Source organism: Sarcophilus harrisii, chromosome 3 (genome assembly GCF_902635505.1).
Source record: "Sarcophilus harrisii chromosome 3, mSarHar1.11, whole genome shotgun sequence".
NCBI classification, from domain to species: Eukaryota; Metazoa; Chordata; class Mammalia; order Dasyuromorphia; family Dasyuridae; genus Sarcophilus; species Sarcophilus harrisii.
In genome coordinates, this window is record NC_045428.1 from 605,182,505 (window position 1) to 605,205,919 (window position 23,415).

The following is a 23,415-nucleotide window of genomic DNA, read 5'->3' on the forward strand; positions in this document are numbered from 1 at the left end:
TAGAGGGAAAAAATCCAAAACATGAATGCTAAAAATAGTCAACATAAACTTGGGGGTGGGGGGGAGGAGAAATGAAATACTATTTTTAAAAAATTCTTAATGCTTTAAGATATACAAAAAAAGAAAGAAGGCCTAACTAACTCAGTGTAACTCTCACGAATCAAAAAACAAAAAGATTCAATAATTAGAAAGAAAAGAGAAATGGAGAAAATTTCAAGGAAAAGACAAGAAAAATGAAGTTAAAAAAACAAAATAATTGGAAGTAGACAACAGGAAAAAAAGGATTCTACTTAACAATTAACTTAGGAGAAGAAAAAGAAGATGAATTAAATGATTAGGTAAGAGGAAATAAGGTAAAAGGGATAAATAAGCAAACTTCTATATCTAGAGAAAAGTTTAATATGTGGGGATGGGATAGAGATATGAACCTAACACTTAATTTTAAGGAAAAGTAAAATAAAAAAGAAAAAGTGTGATCATTTAGAAAACAAAACCATTGTCTGTTGTATAAGTGAAATATTTAAAATATTTTTAAAACACAGAATAAAGATAAATGGTCTGATAAAATATGTTCTATTAATTAGATAAATCTAAAAAAAATCAGAATTTGCAATTAAGCAAAAACAATCATTAAAACATAAAAAGAAGCAAGCAAGGAAATTATATCACACTGAAAGGAACCACAGATATGAATGAATATGAATACTAAAAGTCTAGACTCCAAATGTCTTAACATTTTTATGTATAAAGAAAACAGTAAAAGAAGTATAAGAAGACCTAGTACGAAAAAAGTAACAACATTTCAGTATCACTATAAATTCTGGTAAATTTTCAAATGAATTTCTAGTTACAAATGAGACATCATACAAAACCTTAGTTTTTTTTCAAGAATCATCCTGCCAAGATCTCAAAACTAGGGTCCAGTCCTTTGGGTTGGTCTCCTGTTTCATTGTGACAGTCTTCCTACTCAGAAGGAGAAGAGTCTGAGGCCCCTCAGAAGGGGAGAGACAGCGGAGGGACAACTGAGGGAGGAGAAACTCTTTGGGGAACCAATCTTTTGCATTTAGACCCAGATAGAATTTAAGCCCTAGATTGGAAGGTGATAGACTAGGAGAAGGCCAAGGCAGAATAAAAATCATTCCCATGGCCATGACATTGCAGGTGATGAGATCATAAATGGGAGCAGAGAGGAAGGCAGGTGCACTCTCGCCAGTGTATATTCCCTGATGTTTAGCAAGATTGGATCTCTGATCAAAAACCTTCCAACATTGATTATGTTCAAAAGCTTTTCCTCCAAATTTCTAATGTCTATTAAGAGGAGAACTGTTAATGAAAGTCTTTCTACATTGATAACATTCAAAACATTTCCTTCCAATGTGGACTCTGCTATCTGACATGACTGGAGCTCTGTGTGAAAGGCTTTCCACATTGATTAAATTAAAAAGGCTTCTTCCCAGTATGGCTTCTCTGACGTTTACCAAGACTGCACCTCCATGAGAAAGCCTTTCCACATTGACTGAAATCAAAAGGTTTCTCTTCAGTGTGCATCGTCTGATGTTTAGCAAGATTGGACCTGTATCTGAAAGCTTTTCCACATTGAATACATTCAAAAGGTTTCTCTCCAGTGTGAACTCTCTGGTGTTGAGCAAGATTGGACCTCTCTGCAAAAACCTTTCCACAGTGATTACAATCAAAAGGCTTCTCTCCAGTGTGGACTCTCTGATGTTTAGCAAGATTGGACTTCTCTGCAAAAACCTTTCCACATTGGTCACAAGTAAAAGGTTTCTCTCCAGTGTGGATTCTCTGATGTCTATCAAGATGAGAACTGTCTATGAAAGTCTTTCCACATAGATTACAATCAAAAGGTTTCTCCCCACTGTGGATTTTCTGGTGTTTAGCAAGGCTGGAACTGTATCTGAAAACCTTTCCACACTGATTACAATCAAAAGGTTTCTCTCCAGTGTGGATTCTTTGATGCTGAGCAAGAGTGCACCTCCACCTGAAAGCCTTTCCACATTGATTACAATCAAAAGGTTTTTCTCCACTGTGGATTCTCTGATGTTTAGTAAGATTGAACCTTAGTGTGAAAGCCTTTCCACATTGAATACATTCAAAAGGCTTTTCTCCAGAGTGTGTTCTCTGATGTTTAGCAAGCCTGGACCTCCATCTGAAAGCCTTTCCACATTGAATACATTCAAAAGGCTTCTCTCCAATGTATATTCTCTGATGTTTAGCGAGATTGGACCTCTGTGAAAAAACTTTTCGATGTTGATTAAAATCAAAAGGATTCTCTCCAGTGTGGATTCTCTGATGCTTAGTAAGACTAGATCTCTGTGTGAAAGTCTTTCCACATTGATTACAATGAAAAGGCCTCTCTCCAGTGTGGATTCTCTGATGTTGAGCAAGAATGCACCTCCATCTGAAAGCCTTTCCACATTGAATACATTCAAAAGGCTTCTCTCCAATGTATATTCTCTGATGTTTAGCAAGATTGGACCTCCATGCAAAAATCTTTCTATGCTGATTAAAATCAAAAGAGTTTTCCCTAGTATGGATTCTCTGATGTTTAGCAAGATTGGATCTGTGTGTGAAATTCTTTCCACATTGATTACAATGAAAAGGCTTCTCTCCAGTGTGGATTCTCTGATGTTGAGTAAGAATGCACCTCCATCTGAAAGCCTTTCCACATTGGTTACATTTAAAAGGCTTTTCTCCAATGTATATTCTCTGATGTTTAGCAAAATTGGATCTCTGTGCAACAACCTTTCTACGTTGATTAAAATCAAAAGGCTTCTGTCCTGTGTGGATTCTCTGATGTTTAATAAGAGTGGATTTCTGAGTGAAAGTCTTTCCACATTGATTACAATCAAAAGGCTTCTCTCCAGTGTGGATTCTCTGATGTGTAGTAAAATTCGACCTCTGTCTAAAAGTCTTCCCGCATTGGTTACATTTAAAAGGCTTCTCTCCAGTGTGGATTCTCTGATGTTCAACAAAAGTGGACCTATATCTGAAAGCCTTTCCACAGTGAATACATTCAAAAGGCTTCTCTCCAGTGTGGATTCTTTGATGTAAAGCAAGTAGGTGTTTTGTTGTGAAAGTTTTTCCACATTCATCACATTCATAAGGTTTCTCTTCAGTGTGGATTCTCTGAAGGTCAGTAAGGAGAGATCTATAGCAGAAAGCCTTCCCACATTCAGTACATTTATAAAACTCCTCCCCAGGAGGAATCTTCTGAGGTCCACCAAGACTTGATTTCCAAGCAAATGCCTTTCCACACTGATCACATGCGTATCTTTTCCTTCCAGGGTGAACTCTAGTATGGTATGGAAGAGATGAGTGATGGGATGAAGTCGCTTCACCTTCATTATATTCCTCAGATTCCTTTGTACTGTGAATTGGCTGATGACTAATGAGCTTAGATTTCTGACTCAATGTCTTCCCACCTTGATGACTTACAAAAAACCTTCCTCCAGTATCACTTTCCTGACACCTACTAAGGTCTGAACTCCTGCTAAAGGTCATATCCCATTGATTATCTGGACACCTCTGCATTTCAGGAGGCTGCTCATGGGACCGAAAAAGCTCTACCTGTTCAGTAAAGCCTTTGCTGTATTTCTGATCTTGAAAACAATCATTCCCTGAGGTCATTTTCTTACATTGATTTAGGATTAAAGACTGAATGAATTTCTTTCCAGTTTCATCAAATTCACAGGCACTCTTTGGAGTCTTATCTACCTTGATATTAGAACCATGGATTTCTCTCAACTTGAAGTCAGAGGGATCATCATTCATGACTCTCTGCAGGTCACATTCTTCCACAAAAGTCCCCAGCTTTCCAGTCAACTCATTTACTTGGACTCTGGTCTCTTCATCTGAAAAAAACAAACAAACATTTATACACACATGTACAGACACATGAAATGATATAGTGAAATATATGTATAAGCACATATATTTATGGATACAACAGTATATACATTCATAATAAAAGCAATAGTAATGGTTACTGGAGACTTAGGAAGCTCATGGCCAATGTAAAAGCAAGAAAACTTCATACCTGGACTGTAAGAATAAACATTGGCATTAAAGAGAATGTCATTGTTAAGGAGAAGAGATGAACAGGATGTGAGAGTGACCAAGGAGATGTGCACGGCAGAGGGCTGGACCCATCATGGATGCACTCACTCAGAACTAAACATTCACATTCCACAAAAGCACCATTCACAAGGCAGAGTGCCCACCAGACTTAGTGTGACCAGATTAGAATGACTCCATGGGAGAAGAGTTTTGCTAATTTGGAGGGAAGGCTACAACATACAGCTTTCAACATTGAAGTAGAAAAGGAGTAGACAGCTATCATAAATTTGTCGTATAGTATTGCATGATGAAAATGATGGGGAAATTCAGAAAGTACCCAACAAAAAATGAGAACTCTCCAGACCCTATCAATAGGTTACTTCATCCAGCTCCAAGAAAGCTGCATATAATTCCACCAAAAGGTAAGTGCCAGCAAAATTTAAAGAGAGCCTGCCTTCAGGATTCTGGGCTTAAGTAAGAGGGCAAAGAAATTCAGTTTGGTGCTGATGGTAACAACCCAAAGCACTTTTATGATATCCTAAAACTTATTTATGTGTCAAAGACCTATGGGAATCTCAACTACTCAGTGCTGATAGTACCACATTCATTAGCGATCAGGACAAGATGGAGAGGACTAAACACTTCCATAGTGTTCTCAAAAGACCATCATCAACCACTACAGAAGCCACTAGCCATTTACCATTGGTTGTTCTCAGTCCCTCTCTAGCCATTCCCCTATTGAAGGGCATCCCTGCAATTTATATTCCTTTGGTACCAAAAAGAGAGCTGCCATGAATATTTTACAATATAAATTCTTTTTCTTTTTCGTTCATTTTCTTGGGAAACACACCTTAGAGAGGTAGTGATGGACCAAAGGAGATACAGAGTTCTACAACTTGATATAAATCCAGATAGTTCTTCAAAATAGTTGAATCAATTCACAGTTTTAATGGTGAGTTAGTGTCCCAAAAGTGGTTATCTTATGATTGCTTCAATTTAAACTTCTCAAACCAAATATACTAAGAATTTAGAACATTTTTTAGATGATTATAAATTTTTAGAATTTCATTGGAAAACTATCTGTTCTACTCCTTTGATCATTTGCCAGCTGAGGAATGATTTGTATTCTTATAAATTTGACAAAGTTCTTCCTATATCTGTGATTCAATCTTTATTTGAGAAACTGAATATAAAATGTCTTCCCAATTTTTTTGCTTTCTTTCTGTTCTTGTTTTGGTTTTGTTAAGGTTTTGTTGGTATAGATCATTTTTTTTTTTTTTTTTTGCTGAGGCAAGTGAGGTTAAGTGACTTGCCCAGGGTCACACAGTGAGGAAGTGTTAAGTATCTGAGGCCGGTTTGAACTTGGCTTCTCCTGACTTGAGGGTTGGTGCTCTGTCCACTGCACCACCTAACTGCCCCATGTACAGAACTTTTTAAACTTAATGCATTTGAAATTATCCCTTCATACTTCACCATGCTCTTTATCACTTGTTTATTCATAAATTCTTTACCTGATTAAAAGTGCAATAGGTATGATCTTTAATTTCTTATGATGTGTAATTTTACATGTTGGTCATGTATTCTTTTTCACCTTATCTTATTCAAAGATGTAAGATATTGGTCTATGCCTAGGTTCTGCCACATGGGTTTCCAGCTTCTTCCACTATTTTTTTTTAACAAACAATAAATTCTTAGCCAAAAAAATTTGTCTTTACATTTTTCAAAGCCAATATTATACTATATTTATTATACTATATTATATTAATGATTATACTATAATCATTTGCTACAATGTGCCGTATCCATTCTACTGATCTACCTTTATATCTGTTAACCAATATAAGATGATTTTTTATCAGCATATAATTTTTAAATATTTATTTCATTTTTAATTCATGGAATAAAAAAGTATATAAATAATATTGTATAATAAAAATAGATGATTACATATGAAAAGACAAATCAATTATATATAACTGGATATTTCTTTTAAATATATAATTAAGTGATCATGCAATCTTTTTTTCCACTTTTTTCTTCCCCATACCTCTAAGAGATTGCTTCTATTAGACATGCATATGTTATTTTTCAAATACTATTCTTACTGTATACAGCTTTTTCTTGATTCTGCTCATTTCACTCTTCTTGATTTAGTGCAAGTCTTTTCATATTTCATATTTTTCTAAAATCACTGAGTTCATCATTTCTTATAGCACATTAGTGTACCATCAAATCATATACTACAACTTGTTCAGTCATTCTCCAGATAAATATCCACGCAATTTCCAGTTCGTTGCTACCAAAAAAGAAGAATGCTATAAATATTTAATAACACAGAGGATCTTTTCCTTTTTTCCTAACCAATTTGGGATACAGACCTACTACTACTACTACTACTCATAGTTCAAGCATATTATAGGCAGTTTCATAACTGTTTGCTCTCCAAAATGATTGGAGCAGTTCACAATTCCACCAGTAATGAATTAGGGTCCCAAGTTTCCTACATCTCCTCCAACATCTATTGCATCCCCATTCAAATATTTTAGCCAGTCTAAAAGACATAAAATGACATCTCAAGGTGGTTATCATTTGCATTTCTCTAATCAATAATAATTTAGAGTATTTTTCACATGACTGTAAATTACTTGGATTTCTTCATTGGAAAACTGTTCATATCCTTTGATCATTTATCAATTGGGGAATGACTGGTGTTCTAGGTTTTACAAAGATCTTTTGAAATTTGAGATATAAGACCTCTATCTGAGAAAGTCTATAAGTAATGCTACGTGCTCTTTCCTTTTGGATCTTGGCTATATATTCTTTATTGGTTAAAAACTTTTTTCATTTAATGTAATTCAAAATTATCCATTTTGTACCTCACCATGTTGCTCTATTTCATTCATAAATTGTTTGCCTATCCATAAGTCTGTTAAGTAATATATTCCATGAAAGTTTCTTGTAAAATCTCTTTATAAATCTAGATCATGTATCCATTTTGATCTATTCAGAGATGATATAAGATATTGGTTAACTTCTGCCATAACTCCATTGATCCACACTTAACACCGTACACCAAGATAAGGTCAAAATGGGTTCATGACCCTAGGCATAAAGAATGAAATTATTAATAAATTAGAGGAACACAGGATAGTTTACCTCTCAGACCTGTGGAAGGGGAAGGACTGTATGACCAAAGAAGAACTAGAGATCATTACTGATCACAAAATAGAAAATTTCGATTATACCAAACTGAAAAGGTTTTGTACAAACAAAATTAATGCAGACAAGATTAGAAGGGAAGCAATAAACTGGGAAAATATTTTTACAGTCAAAGGTTCTGATAAAGGCCTCATTTCCAAAATATATAGAGAATTAACTCTAATTTATAAAAAATCAAGCCATTCTCCAATTGAAAAATGGTCAAAGGATATGAACAGATAATTCTCAGATGAAGAAATTGAAACTATTTCTAGTCATATGAAAAGATGCTCCAAGTCATTATTAATCAGAGAAATGCAAATTAAGACAACTCTAAGATACCACTATACACCTGTCAGATTGGCTAAGATGACAGGAAAAAATAATGATGATTGTTGGAGGGGATGGGGGAAAACTGGGACATTGATGCATTGTTGGTGGAATTGCGAGCGAATCCAACCATTCTGGAGAGTAGTTTGGAACTATGCTCAAAAAGTTATCAAACTGAGCATACCCCTTTGATCCAGCAGTGTTACTACTGGGCTTATATCCCAAAGAAATCATAAAGAAGGGAAAGGGACCTGTATGTGCACAAATGTTTGTGGCAGCCCTCTTTGTAGTGGCTAGAAACTGGAAATTGAGTGACTGCCCATCAGTTGGAGAATGGCTGAATAAATTGTGGTCTATGAATATTATGGAATATTATTGTTCTGTAAGAAATGATCAACAGGATGATTTCAGAAAGGCCTGGAGAGACTTACACGAACTGATGCTGAGTGAAATGAGCAGGACCAGGAGATCATTATATACTTCAACAACAATACTATATGATGACCAGTTCTGATGGACCTGGCCATCCTCAGCAACGAGATCAACCAAATAATTTCCAATGGAGCAGTAATGAACTGAACCAGCTATGCCCAGAGAAAGAACTCTGGGAGATGACTAAAAACCATTACATTGAATTCCCAATCCCTATATTTATGCCCACCTTTATTTTTTATTTCCTTCACAAGCTAATTGTACAATATTTCAGAGTCTGATTCTTTTAGTACAGCAAAATAAGGGTTTGGTCATGTATACTTATTGTGTATCTAATTTATATTTAAATATATTTAACATCTACTGGTTATCCTGCCATCTGGGGGAGGGGGTGGGGGGTAAGAGGTGAAAAATTGGAACAAGAGGTTTGGCACTTGTTAATGCTGTAAAGTTACCCATGCATATATCCTGTAAATAAAAGGCTATTAAATTTAAAAAAAAAAAAAAAAAAAAAGAATTCTTTAGAATCAACCCACCATTCTGAACTTAGCCCAAATTTGTTTTCAACTTGCCAAATAATTATCCCAAAATCTTATCTGTACACTTCTCAAATACAAGGTTACTGTATTTATTTGATACTGTAAATGGTGTGTCTACTCTGTTCATTGATTTACCTTTCTGTTTCTTAGTTATCAGATAATTTTCATTACTACTGACTTATAGTCTAAGATCTGATACTACTAAACATCCTTTTTAAAGAAATTTATTTATTTTTATTTACAAGATATCTGCATGGGTAATTTTTCAGCATTGACAGTTACAAAATCTTTAGTTCCAACTTTTCCCCTTCTTCTCCCCACTCCCTCCCCAGATGGCAGGTTGACCAATACATGTTAAATATGTTAAAGTATAAGTTAAGTACAATATATGTATATATGTCCATACAGTTATTTTGCTGTACAAAAAGAATCGGACTTTGAAATAGTGTACAATTAGCCTATGAAGGAAATCAAAAATGCAGGCAGACTAAAATAGAGGAATTAGGAATTCTATGTAGTGGTTCACAGTCATCTCCCAGAGTTCTTTCATTGGGTGTAGCTGGTTCAATTAATTACTGCTCTATTGGAACTGATTTGGTTCATCTCATTGTTGAAGAGGGCCATGTCCATCAGAATAGATCATATAGTAATGTTTAAACATCCTTTTTTAATATTTTTATTACCTAATTTGATATTTTTGACCTTTTCTTCTTCAAAATGAATTTTGTTATTTTTTCTACATCAGTAATTTTTTTTTTTGGGGGGGGGGTAATTTAACTGGCATGTTATTGAACCTATAAGTTAGCTTAGATAAAATTGTCATTTTTATTATTTTGGCTCTGCCTACCTAAGAACAACTAATTTTTTTCCAATTGTTTAAATCCAATTTTATTTCTGTATTTTATATTTATGTTCGTATAATTCCTGGATTAGTTTTGGCAGGTATATTTCCAGTAAGTTTATACTCTCTAGAGTTTTTTTAAAATGGAATATCTCTTATTATCTCTTCTTGCAAGGTTCTGTTGGTAGTACATATGAATGATGATGCTTTATGTGGATTTACTTTACGTTCTAATTTGTTAAAATGATTACAATTTACAACTAAGTTTTTAGTTGAGTCTTCAATATTCCAAGCTTATCATCATATCATCATCACAAAGAGATCTTTACATTACCCATTATCTCTTCTGATTCCTTCTATTTTTTTCTTCTTTTGTTGCTATTGCTAGGGTGTCCAATAGAATAATGAATAATATTGGTGACAGTGGGCATCCTTGCTGAACACTAGGTCTTCATGGGAAGGCTTATAACTTATGCCTATTACAAATAATGCGTCTTGATGATTTTAAGAAAATGTGAGGTTTTTTTCAAACAGTTTAAGGAAAAAGCATTCATTCTTATATCTTCAAATGTTTTTAATAGAAATGAGAAGTATGTTTCACAAAGTTTTTTCTCTAGGTATTGATATACTCATATCATTTTTGTTTTTTTAATGGCTGATATAATTATTTAAATAATTTACCTTTTATGATGTGAACATTCCTGTTATAAATTGCAATTAGTCAGGAAGTATAATCCTTGTAATACTTTATCATCTCCCTGCTAATATTTTATTCAGGATGTTTGTATCATTATCCATTAATGTAACCAGTCTATAGTTTTCTTTCACTTTTTTTTTATACTTCCTGGTTTAGATATCAATACTATACTTGTTTTATCAAAGGACGTTGGTAGTATCCTTCTTGCCTATTATCCCAAATCGTTTATTTAATATTGGAAATAGTTGACATTTTATTGTTTGGTTGAATTCCTCTGTATATATGTCTAGTCCTGGTGCATTTTCCTTAAGAAGCTCATTAATAACCTGTTGAATTTCTTTTTCTACAATTCTATTTCCTCTTCTGCTAAGTCTATGAGAATATGGTTTCATCACTATCACTTGCTTGCTCCATAGGAGTACTTCCTTTCAGGACTTGTTGGTGATAATTCCTCCATTTTAGCTCTCCCTGTTCAATTTCTTTAGAATTCTTTAGAATCAACCCATCATCCTGAACTTAGCCCAAAGTTTGTTTTCAATCTGCCTAATAGTGATATTTTTAAGAGTACTGATAACATTCTCATTTATGAAAAGTAAACAGTTTGAGCTCATTGGGTCTTTTAAAACTGGTCTTTAGTGTTTATTTTATGTTTCTCTTGTATCCTCAATATCCAATTATTTAATGAGTTTGGGCCTTTTTCTCATCAAATCTCTCAATGACTTTCAGTTCATTATGTACACTGTTTTTTATTCAGGACTGTACTCAGATTTCCTGGAAAGTTATTTTTCATCACAAGCCCAGCTACCTTGGTCTATAAAATACAATGACCCATACTCTGATCTTTTAATGTAGAAGCCACTAGGTCTTGTGTTATCCTCACTGTAGCTCCACAGTATTTAAAGTTATTTTCTTAATGCCCCTAGATATTCTCCTTAACCTGGGAGCTTGGAAACTTTTATAAAATCCCACTAAGTTTTCATTTTCAAATCTCTTTTAAAGGATAGGTGATAGTTTCTTCTATGGATCTAGAATTTCAGGGAAATTTCCCCTAACAATTTCTTTCTTTTTTTGGCTGAGGCAATTGGGGTCACACAGCTAGGAAGTGTTAAATGTCTGAGGCCAGTTTTGAACTCAGGTCTTCCTGACTTCGGGGCTGGTGTGTCTATCCACTGTGCCACCTAGCTGCCCCCTAATAATTTCTTGAAATACTCCATCAAGACTTTTTGTAATCATAATTTTTGGGCAGTCCAACAGTTATTATGTTATCTCCTTCATCTATTCCCCATCTCATTTCTCCTTCTAATGAAATGTTTCACATAAATTATTAATAAATTAGAGGAACATAGGATAGTTTACCTCTCAGACCTGTGGAAGGGGAAGGTTTTTATGACCAAAGCAGAACTAGAGATCATTACTGATCACAAAATAGAAAATTTCGATTATACCAAACTGAAAAGTTTTTGTACAAACAAAAGTAATGCAGACAAGATTAGAAGGGAAGCAATAAACTGGGAAAATATTTTTACAGTCAAAGGTTCTGATAAAGGCCTCATTTCCAAAATATATAGAGAATTAACTCTAATTTATAAAAAATCAAGCCATTCTCCAATTGAAAAATGGTCAAAGGATATGAACAGACAATTCTCAGATGAAGAAATTGAAACTATTTCTAGTCATATGAAAAGATGCTCCAAGTCATTATTAATCAGAGAAATGCAAATTAAGACAACTCTAAGATACCACTACACACCTGTCAGATTGGCTAAGATGACAGGAAAAAATAATGATGATTGTTGGAGGGGATGTGGGAAAACTGGGACATTGATTCATTGTTGGTGGAGTTGTGAGACAATCCAACCATTTTGGAGAGTAGTTTGGAACTATGCTCAAAAGTTATCAAACTGTGCATACCCTTTGATCCAGCAGTGTTACTACTGGGATTATATCCCAAAGAGATTATAAAGAAGGAAAGGGACCTGTATGTGCACGAATGTTTGTGGCAGCCCTTTTGTAGTGGCTAGAAACTGGAAACTGAATGGATGTCCATCAGTTGGAGAATGGCTGAATAAATTGTGGTATATGAAAATTATGGAATATTACTGTTCTGTAAGAAATGACCAACAGGATGATTTCAGAAAGGCCTGGAGAGACTTACGAACTGATGCTAAGTGAAATGAGCAGGACCAGGAGATCATTATATACTTCAACAACAATACTAGATGATGACCAGTCCTGATAGATCAGGCCATCCTCAGCACGAGATCAACCAAATCATTTCTAATGGAGCAGTAATGAACTGAACTAGCTATACCCAGAAAAAGAACTCTGGGAGATGACTAAAAACCATTACATTGAATTCCCAGTCCCTATATTTATGCACACCTGCATCTTTGATTTCCTTCACAAGCTAATTGTACAATAATTCAGAGTCTGATTCTTTTTGTACAGCAAAATAATGTTGTGGTCATGTATACTTATTGTGTATCTAAGTTATATTTTAATATATTTAACATCTACTGGTCATCCTGCCATTTAGGGGAGGGGGTGGGGGGGGGGTAAGAGGTGAAAAATTGGAACAAGAGGTTTGGCAATTGTTAATGCTGTAAAGTTACCCATGTATATATCCTGTAAATTAAAGGCTATTAAATTAAAAAAAAAAAAAAAAAAAGAAATGTTTCACATTCTTTTCTGTTTTCATTCTGTTGTTTTTGTTTTGACATTTCTTGTTGTCTTATAACATCAGTAATTTCCTCTTACCTGATTCTAATTATTAAGAAGTTATTCACTTGACTTTTGAGATCTCCTTTTCTAACTGATTGACTTGCCACAATTTTCTTGATTTTCTGGGGTTGCTCTAATTTTTTCCTTATGTTTTCCTCAATCTCCTTTGATTTTTGAACTTCTTTTTAAATTCATCTAAGAACTCTTTTGGGGTGTCAAATGGAGCATTTATTTTTGAAGTGGGAGTAGCTTTCTAAACTTCAGCTTTCTTTCTCTGAGGATAGACCCAGATTGTCTCAATCCCCACAGCAACTATTATATTCAGCTTCTCTCCTTTGCCACCTCATTTTTATTTTTATATTATTTTATTCTAAGTCCCTTACTATTATTATTGTCAGCTTTCTAGCCCTGATTCTGGGGGGAGAAGAGCCCAGTCTTCAGGTCCTCCTCACTATCATTTGCAGAGCTCTCTCAAGACTCCAACCCTAGGAAATCCCCAATATTCCTGAGTCTAGGCCAGAGCCCCCAGCCACACTGTCCCAGCACAGGCTCCCACTCCCTTTGGTCTGCAGCCACAAACCTCAGCTGGCTCTTCTGCCCAGTAAATGAGACCAGGGTCTCTGCTCCCCCACAAGTGCCCACAGCCAGCAGGGTCCCTGCCCCCCCACTAGCTGTGGGCTGGGTCATTCTTGGCCTGTTCAGCACAACAGGCCCTGTTCTAGACATAATCTGGAGTCCTTCCTTCCTCTCTTCTAAACTCTATGCCCATCACCCTGATAGTCTCAGAGGGGAAAGTTGCCCCTAAGATCTGTTCTTCTTGGACTGAGGAAAATCTCCCTGAAGGAACTGGCCTTTCATGTGGGCCCAACGTCCTCCCCAGGGGTGTCAAGGCCTCCCCAGGGTCCTGTCCAGGTGTTTCAGCAGCATAAATTTTGGATTTTGAACCACCTCTGCTGGTCTCAGGTCACATTCAGATTTTTTTTCCTTGTGTTTTTAGCACTCTGGGAGAGCCAAGCACTTCCTGCCCTATTCTCCCATTTTACCAGAATCCCCTTCCATGGTTTTTAGCATGATGTTTTCAATGAATTTGTCAGACACCTGGTCTGGGGATGAACAAGATAACAAGGTCAGCCCCCTGACTGAGAGCCACTGATTGAACTTCAGGCGACAAGCCAGGACCCAGTGGACAGAGAGCTGGTGCTTATCGATGAGCATGCACTCAGTGGCCCTTCTGGGATGCAACAGATTATGGATCAATTCTCTGCCTCTTGGGCATCTAATTTGGGCCTGATAATTTAGATAGAAAATGGTCCTTACCCAGGGACAGCAGATTCTGGACATTCTCCATCGTGACTTTCTTGTAGAGCTCCTTCTGAGAAGGGTCCAGGAGCCCCCATTCTTCCTCAGTGAAGTCCACCATAATATCCCTGAATGTCACCAACTCCTAAATCATTAAAAATCACATGATTTAGAACTGAATGTGCCTCCAGAATTCATCTAGTCCAACCCTCATCAGCTTAGAGGAGGAAAGTGAAGCAGAGATGGGATTGCTTAAAACTCAGAGATATATCTTTATGAGTGTCAGAATCAATAACTGAAAAAAGTCATTAAGAGCCCAGAAAAGCATTGTCTATTTGAAGCAATTATCATGTTGGAATAGAAAAATCTGGAAAAAACATCTTATTAGAAAATGGTTCTCCCAGTAGAATCGGGGAGAACATTTGTGTTCTATAGAATCTGTGGAGGAAAAAGAAAAAAGATCATGTGAAATTCCTCCTACCACGAAGTGTCCTAACTGACATATTAAGAAAATTCTAGGAAGAGTTTGGAAGAATTTGGCAAGTCCTGTGCATTCATGGTGGGAGTAGGGAGAAGGAACATTAACAGTGATCGCTGAGGAGAGAAAAATGCATTTTTCCAGACGTTCCAAAATTTTGAAGCAATTATTGTTCTTGTAGATCAAAATTTCTGTTGCCCTCCTTTTTTTTTTCTCCCAAGGCAATTGGGGTTATGTGAGTTACCCAGAGTCAGACCTAGAAAATAGTAAGTGTCTGAAGTCAAATTTGAACTCATGTCCTCCTGACTTCAGGGCTGGTGCTCTATCCATTCTGCCATCTAGCTACCCTTTGTGTCGTCCTTTTAAAAAATCATTTAACATCTGATTTATGTTCTATTTATAATCTATATTTCACTTTTAGTTTATCTGTATTATTGAACATTTGGGCAATTAAATAATTTGTTACTTTTCCCCTTAATTTTTAGATTCCCAAGAATTAATTTTTTTCCTTTTCATTAGATCCACTTCATCATTGTTCTTTATTGCATTATATTTATTCCTAGTGTAAACAATCACTATAGGAAGGCAATCTTTTTATTGATCTATAATTACAATGATCCCTTCTACCTCATGGGGACTAGAGGAGCAGCACCCCTGCTATCTATAACATTTTGGGCCCTCCTTTCACACCAGAAAAGTCTAAGATTTTTCATATTGTTTTATTGGGTATTTACAGTAGGTTATTCTAAAGTTTGGGTTAAGTATTGGATAATAAGCTTTATGTCATATGTTGGCCTCTGTGCATTATCTGCACAAAACTCCCTCCCAGACTTCCATTTGATTCTCACGCTGACCTGCTAGATATCGAATCTGCAATGGAGAAAGCTGTGATGTGGAAGAGATCGCTGTAATCTAGTACATCCTTACTAATTCTTTCTATTCTTTTCTATCTCCTACATTCTTTCTTTACCACCATGGGGTAAGGTCACATACTCCAGAGCTTCCCATGATGGGAGGCTCAGCTCACCCGACTTTGCAGACACCTCAAGACACTACTTTGGGCCATGTGATTGAATTTGCCACATTGTCCCAGTGTCTGGTGTCTTCTATCCTATGCATGCTTCCTTTTGGGTGTTGTCTTTCCGTAGAAAATGTGAACTCCAAGGGCCAGGACAGCCTTTCTTCCTTTGTATTTCAAATTCTGGTTATTAACACAAATTCTGGCCTGTCGCATACTAGGTGCTTAATAAATGCTTATTGACTATGGACCATGTTTGCATTTTCCAGCATTTTTCTTTTTCTTCTGTTCTAAAAGCCCACCATGACCTAGACATTTGCTTTTTCAGTCTTGTTGCACCTCACTTCTTGTCACCTTTTCCTTGATCCAATGACATTGGTGTCCTTGATATGTCAGGAAGATGCTCCATCTCTAGGCTCAGGCTCTCCACAATGGCTGGAATTCTCTGCCTCCTCATTTAGGCCTCCTGTGTGCCTTCAAGTCTCAACTCCTATAGGAAATCTTTCTCATCTCCTCTTCATTCAACGTTCCATTGACCAAGTCTATAGCTATATATTTGAGTGCCTGTAGTCTCCCCCATTAGATTGTGAGCTCTAGATACTGTTGTTTGCCCCATGCCCATTATTAAGCACAATGCCTGGCACACAGGGGCTCAGTAAGTCTTCACTGAATGACTGCTTGCATATTCTCCTTCTTAGAGCCTCTTCATGAGATCTGACAATGGCTCTCCTTCTCTATTTTCACTCATATGTGACTCTGTGTGACCCCATTTGGGCTTTTCTGGCCAGAAGTGTTAAACTGGTTTGTTGTTCTCTTCTTCAATTCATTTAAAAGTGAGTAAACTGAGGCAAACAAAATTAAGTAATTAGTGCAGGATCACACAGTTCATAAGTGTCTCAGGTCAGATTTGAACTCATGAAGACAAGTCTTCTGACTCTCACCCCAGTGTTCTATCCACCATATCACTCCTCACTCACTCCTTCATCCTTCATAAAAATGGCTTTCATCTTCACTTTCTGGAAAGTGCTCTATCCAAAATATTCTTGAACTCTTTAATTGCCAGATTTCTTGGTGTTTTCTCAGTTCTAATCCTATTTGACCTCTCTTCCTCAGTCAATGCTCTTGACCACCCATCTAATACAAGAAGCCTTTCATGGTCCCCATTCTTCTTCTGACTTAGGGGCAACCAGGTATGGTAGTAGGGAGATTGCCAATCCTAGATTCAGGAGGATTGGTGTGAAAACTCAGCCTCAGACTCTTGACATTTACTACTTGACCAGAGCCAAGTCTCTTAGTCACAATTTTCCCACCAAAAGAAAAAGAAAGAAAAGAGAGGAAAGGGCAACTAAGTGGCACAGTGGATAGAATACCAGTCCTGAAGTCAGGAGGATCTGAGTTCAAATCTGGCCTCAGACACTTAACACTTCCTAGCTGTGTGACCCTGGGCAAGTCACTTAACCCCAATTGCCTATACATCAACTGAAATATAAAAAAAAAAAAAAAAAAAAAAAAAAAAAAAAAAAGAAGAAGAAGAAGAAAAAAGGAAACAAAACAGTATTACTATGTCTACTATATGTCAGACACAACCACTTTATAAACATTAACTCATCTAATTCTAACAGGGATATGTAATCCACCTGCCACCATTTTACAGTAGATAAAGTTTGAGACCAACTCTCTAAGCAGTCTCTGAAGTAGGATTTGAGCTCAGGTTTCCTGGAATCCTGGTCATGAATTCTACCCATTATACATCGTGGCTTGGGATTTTCTATGTATATATGTAGTTATTTGCAAATTGCCTCCTGTTTTCTTCTTCCATTCTTGGGATCTCAATAGTCTATGAATTGCTTGGTTCATATCAAGCCTTAATCAAAAGCCTAACTTGTTGGCGGGATAACTGGAAAGCAAGCTCCATGATGCAGACTTTGTTTCAGCTGGTTTTTTATTCCCAACACTTAGAGAGCCTAATAATCAGTGCCTAATAAAAGCTTGTTCAACACCATGAGTGAGTGGCTGAATTGGATTGGAGCCCTTCTCTTATTTTCTTTATTCCAAGAGATGGCTCTATCAACTGTATCCAAGGAAGGAAGCCTGAATAAAGGCCGAGCTCTGTTGAGACCAACTTGGCTCCAATGTGTAATCGCCATACGAGATATTCCAGGTGGAATTTTATAACTTCCCTAAACTACTTCAATACTTTCTTTGGGCAACTTCTTTCTTAGACTGATAAGATTTTCTGACCTTGCCAAAAAGAGAGCCCCAAACTCCAGCTAAGTCTCCAAAGAACTTCCCAGATAAGGAGAATTTTATGTGATCTTTTGTACTTTTCCCAAACAGAAATTTGTTATTGTTGTATTATTATTGATTTTAAAGCAAAATAATCATAATATATTCTATTATATAATAGGTTTCTTTGTGTCAGTCTTACTATGCACAAGGAGAAAGGTCTGAGATACAAAACAGATACAAAGTAGAATCAAGGAGGGAAACTGGAATAGGAGGGACAGTTGAGGGAGGAGCTCTCGGGGGAACCAGTCTTTTGTGTTTTCACCCAGGTAGAATTTAAGGCCTAAGGGGGAAGGTGGTGGACTAGTAGAAGGTCAAGGCAGAAGAAGGGTCCTTCCCATGGCCATGGCATTGCAGCTGATAAAAGTACCAGGAAGAGGAGCAGAAAGTAAGGCACAGGCCTGAGTGTCAGACCTTGATGGTGAATGGAGGAAGAGGATGATGCTTGGGCCTCTTGGACCCTTCCAGAAAGGCCTTGACTCACTGAGGGAAATAGGGCCTCTTCTGCTTTCCACATGACCCACCAAGCTTACCCTTGGACTCCTCTTCCTGGCAGACCCCAAGTTGGAAGAAGCCATCCTTTTGGCTTCTTCCAAATAACTGTCTCCTAGAAATCCCGTGCTTGCAATTCCCAGGTAGATCTGAGCCCTTAGCAGATCACAGAAGTCGGATGGTCTATCTGTATTCTGACTCACCTTCTAATAACAAGAAGGGGTCTTTGATGCCCCTTCCTGTCTATTTCCTGCTTCCCTCAGCTCTCTAGAGACCATCCAGAGGCTCCCTATACTGATGAAGGAGACCTCTCGATCAGTCCGACCCCTAATCCCTGATTGCTGCTCTGATTTTTGTGCCCCCCATCCCTATCTGCTCCCTCCTCTAATTCTGGGAAGCACAATCACAGCTTTTGCATTCATATCCCCCAATCTAACCATGGTGCTTTCATATAGCCAGAGAATGGTTTCCAAAAGTGAAATCTGGAGAAAACATAACTGACTCCATCTGATGCAATATGGGATATTCTTATACCAGTTTACTCACTTCAGTATATTCCTTCCACCAATTGCTTTGAGAAAACTCGTATGACTCACACATGATCTTATTCTAATAAGACACAAAGAGCTAAGCAAATGTTTATAAGCCTCCCTAGGCTTCCTTATTCTGGCTGTCCCTAGCAAGGCAGATCTCACAACAGGATCAAATGAGATCCTATTTCGATGGCTCCCGGCACAGGGCAGATCCCACAGAAGCAGCCACCAAACCCGAGTCAGTCTTCTCCTACTTTATTCCTCTTCTTTTTTCTGGACCCCCAGGACATGGACTCCTGTCTAAGCCTTGACCAGGAGCTTCCATCCCCTGATTCTGCCTTTCCGGTGATTTCTCTTAGCTTGGAATGTCCTCCCTCATCTCCTGGGACTTCCTTCAAAGCTCAGCTAAAATCTCACTTTCTGAAAACAAGCTTTTCCTGGAACTCATTGAGCTTTTTCTCTTAGAGTATCTCCAGTCTACACTGTAAAGAGCTAGTCTGGACACCCTGCTGACTGTTAGTTCATGGAGGGCAGGGATTGTTATTTTCTAACCTTTCTCTGCATCCCCAATATGTTAGCACAGTGCTTAGGACAGAAGAGCCATTCTCAGTCCTTATTGACTTGACCTAAGGATATAGGAAAGGAGAGGGATTCAGAGAGACCTGAAAGCAAGCAGCAGTGTGACCTGAGGTGGTCGGAAATGGGCAGTGCCAGGAGGATGATTCCTGCCCTGCTGCCAGGGCCCCCCTCCCTCTGACAGGAGGAAGCTTCCTGGGCTCTCTTGGACCCCCTCTGGGCTGACGTTGCTCAGCTCTGGGGAGAGACTGTACTCACCTGGGAGGAGGGTCTCTGGCCATCAGGGGCCATCTCTCTGGTTCCAGGCTTGGGTTCTCTGCCAGCTGACCTGGGGAGAGAGAAGGATGTTAGAAAGGGAGAATGAAGTCTGGGCCTTCTCTATCCCGGCTGGATGATGACCCGCCCAAAATTAAAAAGAGCTCTTGGGGCAGAGATAAGGGCCCTGCCCTCGGGGAGAGGATCCACCCCAGAAGTTTGTTGTGGTTATTTGTCCTTCACTCTGGGAAAGGGCCATGACTTCGGGGAGGTGACACCCAGACCGGCAAGTGGATTGGATCTGGCAAGGTCACCAGCCTCACTTTGGCCTCCAGAGCCATAGGGATCCAGTGGCCAGATATGGATCAGGCCCGGAGGTGGCCCGAGATGCAGTGGGAAACCTGGGTCTTTTAAAGCTAAGGTCTTCCCATGGGTCTCAATTTGACTGATTAAGTGATTAAATTCAGTGATTAAGGCTAGGGAGCAATTGAAGCAAAGAATCCCCTCTTTTCCCTAGTCCAAAACAAACTGAAATTAATTAATTAAGCTGGGAGGGGAAGACCTTCAGGCTTTCTGGCCAAAGCAGAAACCATTGTTATTTATATTCAATCTGAGTCCATCTGGACCCAAACATTGACCGAATGGGCCTTGGCCTGGGTCCTCTGAGTGGCCAATGAGCATCGGAGTAGTTTTTCTTGGTCAAAATGAGCTGGGTAGAAGAGCCCAGGTCTCCCACAGCATCCAGGGCCATCGGCAGTGCTCCTGATCCACCCCTGGCCACTGGACCCAGATGGTTCCGGAGGGGACAGTGAAGCCGGTGATCTGGCCCAGACCTCTCTCCCGCAAACCCAATTCACTTGGATGTCATGGCGCCACCTCCCGGATGTCAGGATTCTCTTGGAGAAGAAACCACAACCATCTGGGACTAAAGGTGGCTCACCTTGGAATTGGTCACCTGGAAGGCTCCCTCCCTCCTTCCCTCTGCCCACACAGGGTATCATACCCTTACCTACAGATGCTCTCAAAAGCGTTTTTTCCTCTTTTGCACTTCTGGACCTTTCCATATATTACTGACCGGATTTCTTTCTTAAGGACAAAGCCTTAAACCCACCCACCCACCCTCCAAAAAAAACTCTCAAAAAAACTAAAGCCCAGGAGGAGGCAGCAGGGAGGCTCAGACGTAGAAGTGACCTGGGTCTAAGCAGGAGAATTTGCCTTCTCCCTCCCCCCCCACTCTTTCTCTTTGACCTCATGCCCCTGGTCCGGCCTCCTCCAGGAGGCAGAAGGGGCTTCGGGATCCCAGGTGGGATGAGCCCAGGCAGAGCCTCAGTGGCCCCTGATCCAGAGCTCTCCATCCATCTCATACTAGGGGTGAGGTGGGGAGGTCAGGAAGCTGTGCCCACAGTGAGTGGAAATGACTCCCCGGGTCTCCTGTGGGCCTGAGCCTGGACTTGGAGGGAGGCCAGCTCCTGGCACATCTGGAGGCCACTGACCGAGAGAGCAGAGGGGGAAGATGAGCCCCCTGGAAACAGCAGCCAGCAAAAGCGGGGGGGCGGGGGGCAGGGAGGAGGGGCCCTGGGTCGGACCTACCTGGGACCTGCAGGTGCAAAGATGGCTCCCAGAAGGCAGAGAAATCTCAACTAAGAGAGAAGGAGGCAGAGATCTCGGCCCAGAGAAAAGGAGGCAGAGAGACCTCAGCTCAGAGGAGACAGAGAACTCTCATTTCAGATGGAAGGAGACGGAGAGATCTCAGCTCAGAGAGGAGGCAGAGAGCTCCCAGCTTCCACAGGAGGAGGCAGAGAGATCTCAGATCTAAGGGAAACGCAGCAGAGAGATCTCAGCTCAGAAGGAAGGAGGGAACGAGATCTCGGCGCCGGGGGAAAGAGACCGAGAGATCTCAGATCTGGGGGGAGGAGGCGGGGAGATCTCGGCTCCCGGGAAGGAAGCGGAGAGATCTCGGCTCCGGGGGCAGGAGGCAGAGATCTCCGCTCTGAGAAGGAGGCGGAGAGATCTCCGCTCAGAAGGAAGGAGGCGGAGAGAGCCGGGCTCAGAGGGAAGGAGGCGGAGAGAGCGGGGCTCCCGGGGAAGGAGCAGCGAGAGCCGCGCTCGGGGGGAAGGAGCAGCGAGAGCCGCGCTCGGGGGGAAGGAGCAGCGAGAGCCGCGCTCGGGGGGAAGGAGGCGGGGAGAGCGGGGCTCAGAGAGGGAGGCAGCGAGGCCGCAGCTCAGCTCCCCGCGCTTCTGCTTCCAGCCCTCTTCCTCCGGGTGAGTCCTGCTAATCCCCAGGGCCCCGCCCAGGCCTCCATTTTCGGGAATGGGCCCTTTCTTCCCTTTACCGCCTCCCAGATTTCTCAAATCACTCGGGAATTAGAATTCCACCTGGGCCACACCTCCCCGCTGCTCGTCACGGAGCGCTCCCCTCCCCCACGGCTGCGCCCCTCTCCCGCAGAATCTCCGGGGCTCCGGCTCCTTCCTCCCTAGGACGCGGCCACATCCTCCTCCATCCCTCCCCCACTCCCTCCCCCCCTCCCCACCCCGAAAACCTTTACCCCCTGGGCCGGAGCTGGGCCTCCCGCACCCCGGGCCCCTGGGGCCCTGGCCCTTCCCGCCCTGATTGCCCGGGATCCCTCCTCGGAAGTCGGGCGGCCCGGTCCCGGGGCACGCGGGCCCAGCCCCCGTTACACACTTTCTCCACCCACTTCCACAGACCTTCCAGGCTCCCTCCGAGGCCAGGGCTTGGGCCGGTACCCGATTCACCGAGCGGGAGGCCCCCGAGTTCCCTCCTTAGCCCTCCACATCCGGGTCGTCATGGGAAGGGGCGAGATGCCGAGAGCGGCCCATGTGGGGCCTGAGGCACAAGGATGGCAGGAAATTCGGAAGGAGGCCAGCGGAGGGCTGAGGGGAGGAGGCTGTGGGGGTGGGGAGGCAGAAGCAAAGCTCAGGATCCTGGATGATGCTTCTGGCTTTTTTTTTTTTTTTTTAAACAACAGTCAGGGCGACCCCAGCGTTCCGGACCTTTTCTGCTGAGGGGAGGGAGGAGCTCCAGGGTTCGGGAGGGTCCTGGGCTGCAGAGCGGGGCCTCAGGGCACAGACCGACACCCATCATCCAGCTGCTGGAGCGCGGTGCGAATCAGCTCTGGCCCCTGAGCTGGAGAGGAAAGGGAAAGTTTGGGGTGGAAATGACCCCAAAGGAGCGTGCACCAATGCGCCCAAACCAGCCCCCTGCCTGTGCAGGTGTGTAAACACACACACACACACACACACACACACACACACACACACACCCTTTGTGCGCTTCTGTATCCCCGGGGCTTCCTGCTCAGCTGGGAATTCCGAGCTTCTTTCGGGCTTTTCAAGGACACGCAGGGATTTAAGGCAGGGATGGCTTCTCGCCCTGGGAAGGGAAGAGCCAGCATAAAGCCGCCCCCGGGGGTGGAACAGCAAAAGCCCGCTTGGCTGCCCCTACTCAGGGAGGACCCTGCGTGATCACCTGGAGGTGTAGCTGGGGCCGGGTTCTGAGGAGCTTTTCATCAGCAAAAGGGAGCGGGCATCATTGCTCTTAGCTATTCTGGGAGCCCCTGGCACTTCCTGAGTGCCGGTGATGCGGGGAGCCCTGTAGAGTCCATCTCCATCACCTGGACTTTTC

At 40.8% G+C, this 23,415-nt stretch overlaps 1 protein-coding gene and 1 long non-coding RNA gene across 4 annotated transcripts in view; one reads left to right on the forward strand and one right to left on the reverse strand.

The window, feature by feature from the left end:
• Positions 1-291: 291 nt before the first annotated feature.
• LOC100915245 (zinc finger protein 665-like) lies at positions 292-23,015 on the reverse strand. Of its 2 annotated transcripts, none has more exons than XM_023501194.2 (4): positions 22,479-23,015; positions 19,776-19,845; positions 14,153-14,279; positions 292-3,872 (listed from the first exon to the last, which is right to left on the reverse strand). In XM_023501194.2, the coding sequence occupies exons 2-4, from the start codon at positions 19,806-19,808 to the stop codon at positions 1,438-1,440; spliced, it is 2,595 nt and encodes an 864-aa protein (XP_023356962.1). In that variant the 5' UTR covers positions 19,809-19,845; positions 22,479-23,015; the 3' UTR covers positions 292-1,437. The 2 variants fall into 2 exon arrangements, with proteins under 2 accessions (XP_023356962.1, XP_031819838.1); XM_031963978.1 differs by lacking the exon at positions 22,479-23,015 and adding an exon at positions 21,363-21,785.
• Positions 21,809-23,415, forward strand: part of LOC116423058 — a 35,787-nt gene continuing 34,180 nt past the window's right edge. For both annotated transcript variants that reach the window (XR_004233543.1, XR_004233542.1), the window contains exon 1: positions 21,809-22,034. This is a non-coding gene — a long non-coding RNA (uncharacterized LOC116423058). The remainder of the gene's footprint in view (positions 22,035-23,415) is intronic.